This window comes from Pundamilia nyererei, unplaced genomic scaffold, assembly GCF_000239375.1.
Source record: "Pundamilia nyererei isolate P.nyererei 1_Seehausen unplaced genomic scaffold, PunNye1.0 scaffold00084, whole genome shotgun sequence".
NCBI classification, from domain to species: domain Eukaryota; kingdom Metazoa; phylum Chordata; class Actinopteri; order Cichliformes; family Cichlidae; genus Pundamilia; species Pundamilia nyererei.
Window position 1 is genome coordinate 1,057,309 of NW_005187485.1, and position 5,820 is coordinate 1,063,128.

At 36.8% G+C, this 5,820-nt stretch overlaps 2 protein-coding genes across 2 annotated transcripts in view; one reads left to right on the top strand and one right to left on the bottom strand.

Moving 5' to 3' along the window:
- Positions 1–1,922, bottom strand: part of tax1bp1b (Tax1 (human T-cell leukemia virus type I) binding protein 1b) — an 18,911-nt gene extending 16,989 nt beyond the window's left edge. Inside the window, exon 1 of the mRNA XM_013912209.1 lies at positions 1,804–1,922. The gene's annotated coding sequence lies outside the window, so the exon portion shown is untranslated. The remainder of the gene's footprint in view (positions 1–1,803) is intronic.
- A 685-nt stretch (positions 1,923–2,607) lies between these two features.
- The window catches only part of hibadhb (3-hydroxyisobutyrate dehydrogenase b), a 7,572-nt gene continuing 4,359 nt past the window's right edge, over positions 2,608–5,820 (top strand). The window contains exons 1-4 of the mRNA XM_005738468.1: positions 2,608–2,725; positions 3,615–3,775; positions 3,898–4,007; positions 4,104–4,225. Coding sequence (XP_005738525.1) covers positions 2,656–2,725; positions 3,615–3,775; positions 3,898–4,007; positions 4,104–4,225 — 463 coding nt within the window. The 5' untranslated portion in view covers positions 2,608–2,655. The remainder of the gene's footprint in view (positions 2,726–3,614; positions 3,776–3,897; positions 4,008–4,103; positions 4,226–5,820) is intronic.

The following is a 5,820-nucleotide window of genomic DNA, read 5'->3' on the forward strand; positions in this document are numbered from 1 at the left end:
AGATTAACGCTGACAGCACTAGTGGGAACACAACGAATATGACTGCACATTTACTCCGACAGCATCCTAGTACAAAGACAAGTGGAAGCAGACAAAAACAACAAGCACGCATGCTACAAACTTTACCAGAGTCATTTAGACAGCCGTTAGCACATGATTCTCCTTATGGGGACCTGATATGTTTAATATGCTGCTACAATATGCCCCAGAAGAAGCGTATAGTATAGCTTTTATTTTGGAAAGAGCCATTTCTCTGTAATAAACTCTCTTTTCCAAAGATGAGTGATTCCTCAATCAGACATATTTATTTATTTTTATTACTTTGTTGTTTCAGCAACATTAAATTTAAAAACTGTACTTTTAAGTTAAAATATATATTTATAATTTTAATAAATGACAAATTAAAAAGGCATGAACATTTTTGTATCGAAAAAATATCGAACCGTGACACCAAAGTATCGAACCGAACCGTGAATTTTGTGTATCGTTGCACCCCTAGAAACCAACCCATAACTATACACACGGTTTAGGGTCAGCTTTAAAGCCCTTGGAGTGTGTCCTAAGCTGATTATACATTTCAGTTGATCTCAGGATGTTAATCTCAAGAAAAAGCCCTGACACAGTAGAGTAAATATTGAAAGCTGAAACAAAGTTACTCTGATAACAAAGACAGGCATACAAAAGCCTATTAGAATATGATAGTATCCTTGAGATTTAGTTAAACATTTATTTTCTTGAAAGCAAAGCAAAGAAAGCTCTCCAAAGCTAGAAAACACATTACCCAGCAGTCTTTTAATTTGTACTTTGTATATACCTCTGATCACTTTACCTGCACGCGAAAGTAATTTTTCAAATTAATACAGTTTGTAATAAACGATCTAATACAAACAAACAAAAACACTTGTTGGTTTTTTTTTATTGCAAACAATCCGGGAGATCGGGTATTCTTCTTGTAAGTGTAAAGTAACAGGGAATCTACTTTATAAGCCTGGATGAAGCATGGCTCCGTTGTAATTTATACTTAGCCACATTTTAGATACTGAATACATTCTTTCAATTCATACGCGATCTACTCTTTTAATACGCGAGGGGTTACCACTGAATTTTAAATTGTGCCTCTTAATGACGATATATCCTAGCACGCGAGGTGACACAGTGCCAACTCATAAGAAAAACTAGAGAAAAACAAAGCTTATTGGCCTACTACCAGCAAGTTAAACAACATAAAAACCCGGCCACGTGAGTAAGAAGGGGGAGGGATTTTCCATTTGGGCCTTAGCCAAAATATTTTTCTTCGACGTAATTAGGCCTTTGACTCAAGACATTTCCCCAGTCGATGATCGGAAATTCAGCCAACACAGCCATAATCCACATCAATCGAAAAAGTTATCAACCCTAAGTATAACATCAAATTAAAAAAAAAAATCGCAAATGGAAATGGCTGAATCCGTGGCGAGGCCTAACTTGAAAACATTGACCACATCTGGCTAAGTTAGCTATACAGCTAACTGGCTAATGCTAGCAACATACTTCTTAGGAGACTAATAACCACAAAACAATGGAACTAAACTAAAAACGCTAACCACTCGGTAGAATATCCATTCTAACTCTTTTAATACATGGCGTTAGATTAAACACGACAAAACAGCGGAGAGAGCAGTGCTATTGGGGACAAGGTTAAAGCTAACGTAAACAGCTCGCGACGATGTGTCGCGAGAAAACCTCTAAAAACAAACGCAGATCAGATTGAAATACCAAGAGTCGTATACTTAATCTAAATTATCAAATAAACCATGAACATACCTAGTTGTCATGTTGGGCAGCAGCTGAAATCCCAACGTATCACAGAAACAATTGTTGACGCAGTTCAGTGCTTTCCCCGTGCCCCCTTCCTGGAATAATAACATTACGTCATTTCCGTAAAGGGCCACTAAGAGGAGAAATTGTGACATTATAATTAATAACTTTGTTACAAAGAATACATCGATGATAACGTTGTAGCAATGTGTAGATTCACATGACACACCTTACTTTAGTGGGATTCGTTTATGTTTCTCCCAAGATCAAAACAAAGTATCAAACAAATGATTACTATGTATTTTAAAAACAGCACCAGCAATGTAGTTATATAATAAAATATTTAGGAGTAAAATGGCAATTTTTCTTCAACAAAAAAATACTAATATTAGTTATTTACTGGCATAATTATTTACAGGACCTGAATAATTCTTCCAACACCGTGGAGCTGTGGCTTTGGTCATCTGCAAGAAAACACATGTGCCTAATCGGGCACACTTCTAGATATATATTCATAAAGAGTTAGTTTCTTTTTAATCAGAATACATAGGTTACTTCCCCCAGGCACCGTGAATAGAATTGAATTTATAAGAAATAGAATAAATGAAATACAAGATGTAATATAGTACGTGATGTGAACTGTTGGGCATTTTGTTATTTTTATTTATTATTTATTTATGTTTTAAGCATAAGCGGAAGAGAATGGACGTTTTTTTTTCTTCAGTCTTGACTCTCCCCTGTAGCTCAGTGGCAGAAACCGGTAGGCGGTACTGTGCAGATCTCTAAATTGATTGGAGGGCTCAGCCGTCATCATTGCACGTACTATTACGTCACACGTAAGGTCAAGAGGAAAGAAGTATGGCTGCTGTGTTGAGGGGGTCTCGGTATCTAGTAGGAAGGTGTTGCAAGCATGTTGACTTTGTGTTTGGTAAGTACAGTAAACTGAGACCGTGTGCGCACTGCGTAGGGCGCCTCGCGTACTTTGCAACCCAAAGTTATTCTTTGAAGGATCTTCGTGGTGTGAAAACGGCATTTTTTCTTGAAATGTAGAGAGAGAAGTTTGAGTAGAAATTTCGCTGGACTGGGTTTAGCTGCTGCAGGGCATTCTGTTGACGATTAACTGCTTAAGGATATTTTTTTGTTAAAGATTACACCCTCCTTGACGCCGAGTTGTCTACCAGAGCTACACACTACTCATTATTTCAAAACGGTCCAGGACAAAAATTGTCATCGTTTGGTCTCACGTCTTACCTTGTCTTGCCTTTTTATCCAAGGCACATTACGCAATATTACCACTACACACTGTAGACATAGACATGGTCTGCATCTTTATAACATCTTACAGTTGTTTAGAGAAACTGATGAGGGGGGAGAAATGTAAATATTTGAAAAAAAAAATGCTGTCTTTTGGATAGCATAGAGATATATTATTCAGAATATGAATAAACAAAACGCAGTGATTAAAATTCCCCCAGACAGGCATGTGTTGTATCTGTTTTTAATGTTAATACCAAGGCACAACAATGGTATTTATTCAACACGTAACTTTTAACATTGAAATAAGTTTGTGTTACGAATGATGCCCTTTAATTAAGTAAACATTAAAAATGGTGGTACTTTGATACTGCAGGACAAATGCACTATGGACTGAATATATTTTGTGTTTTAGGGAAGATTTCAATCTAAATATATATTTAAATAAAATTAATTAATTTTGTAATTTGAAATTCAGGTAATTATTAAAATTAAATTACTTCTCCGCATAAATAACGGGGACAATGTGTCTTATAATCTTCAATTTGGTGGTTGTTTTCCAGTATCCACAAGGTCTATGGCCTCAAAGACACAGGTGGGGTTTGTTGGTCTGGGAAATATGGGAAACCCAATGGCGAAGAACTTGCTGAAGCATGGATACCCAGTCATTGCTACCGATGTGTTCCCAGAGTCCTGCAAGGAAGTGCAAGAGCTGGGTGCTCAGGTAGTCTAAGCTGAATGTTCGCGCATCTTTGTGTTAAAAAAATTAAATGATTGTACATCTTGTAACACTTTTGTTTTGTTTTGTGTATGTGCCTGTTTGTTTTTGGGGTCTTTATTCCTCAGATTGTGGATAATCCGGCTGAGGTAGCAGAGAAGGCTGATCGTATTATAACAATGCTCCCCTCTAGTCCCAATGTCATCGACGTTTACACCGGACCCAATGGCATTCTTAAGTACTATTTTTGCTTCTCTTTGAATATGTGCTGCATGTCATGCTCCCTTATCTCTTATCTCAGATTTATCTAAACTTATTGAACCTTTATCAACAGAAAGGTAAAGAAAGGCTCCCTACTCATTGACTCCAGCACTATTGACCCAGCTGTGTCAAAAGAAATGGCTGCTGATGCTGAGAAGATGGGGGCCGTTTTTATGGACGCACCTGTATCAGGAGGTAAGTTTAATATTTTATTTAGTATTAGTTTTATTATTTTCACCTGTGTTTTTCAAACATATTACAGTTAAGTACTTTGATTATTTGATAAACAATTTTTATTTGATTTGAATAGATTTTTGTTTCCCTGGATAGATGTATTTTGGTTCAGCTTTATAGTATTTGTGAAATTGCTGGCTTCCCATTAAATTACTGTGTAGGACAAAGTAATTTAAGGGTATTAATAACCTGTCCTTATATCTTAATACTCCTGAGGACATTCTTCTGATAGCAATGAGAGACTGATGCATTGCAGCTTTTCTTTCATGTAGGCTAACAATGGTAGATGGTTAACAACCATGGACAAGGTCAAATGCTATGAAAAGGTATTTGCCCTTCCTGGTTGTTCTTTTTTTTTTCCATAGTGGTTTCATGCTGCAGATCATCAAACAAACTTAAATATTAGATAAAGATAACTGGATTAAAATAATTAAATACAAAATGCAGTTATTTGTATTTTTTAAATAATGATTTCTTTATTAAGGGGGAACAAAGCTATTTAAACTTACCAGTGGTATGATCTAAAAAAAACTCAAGGACAGCTGAGAAACAGAGTTAATGACATCAATAAGTCTGCAAAGGGTTACAAAGCCAATTGTAATGCTTTGGGACTCCAGTGAAACATGGTGTGAGCCGTTATCCACAAATGGAAACATCGTGGAACAGTAGGGAACCTTGCCAGGAGTGGCCGGCCTACCAAAATGACTCCAGGAGGTCATCCAGGAGGTCACTAAAAGAACCCAGAACATTATCTAAAGAACTGGAGAAGTCAGAGTTCATGATTCAACGATAAGAAAGAGACTGAACAAAAATATCATTCATCGGCAAGTACCAAGGGGAAAACACTGCTGACCAAGAAGAACACAAAGGCTCATCTCACATTTGCCAAAAAATATCTTGATGATCATCAAGACTTTTGGGGAAATTATTCTGTGGATTGATAAAACAAAAACTAACCTTTCTGGAGGGTTTGTGTCCCATTACATCTGGAGTAAAACTAACACATTTCATAAAAATAACATCATGCCAGTCAAACATGGTGGTGGTAGTATGATGGTGTGGAGCTCCTTTGCTGCTTCAGGACCTGAACGGTTTGCCATAATTGATGGAATGTTAAAGTCTGCTCTCTACCAGAAAATCCCGAAGAAGAATGGTTGGCCTTTAGTTTGTGGCCTTAAGCTCAAATGTACTTGGATTGTGCTGCAGGACGTTGATCCAAAACACAACAGTCCACCAAGTCCACCTCTTAATGGCTCAAAAAAATAAAGAAGAAGGTTGTGATGTGACCTAACAAAGTCTGGACTTAAAACCATTCTTTCCCCTTAATAAATGAATAATTTTAAAAACTGCATTTTGTAGTTACTAAGCTTATCTTTGTCTAATATTAAATTTTGTTTGCCACACTGACATGTTTCAGATCAATGTAAAAAAACAAAAAAGTCAGGAAGTGGTCGAGCACAGCACTGGATATGCAAGTAACTCCTCCAAGCCAAAAGCTGAGACTTCTGACTACTCCAGTATTCAGTTTCTATGTCAGTGACAGGGGATTCATTCCC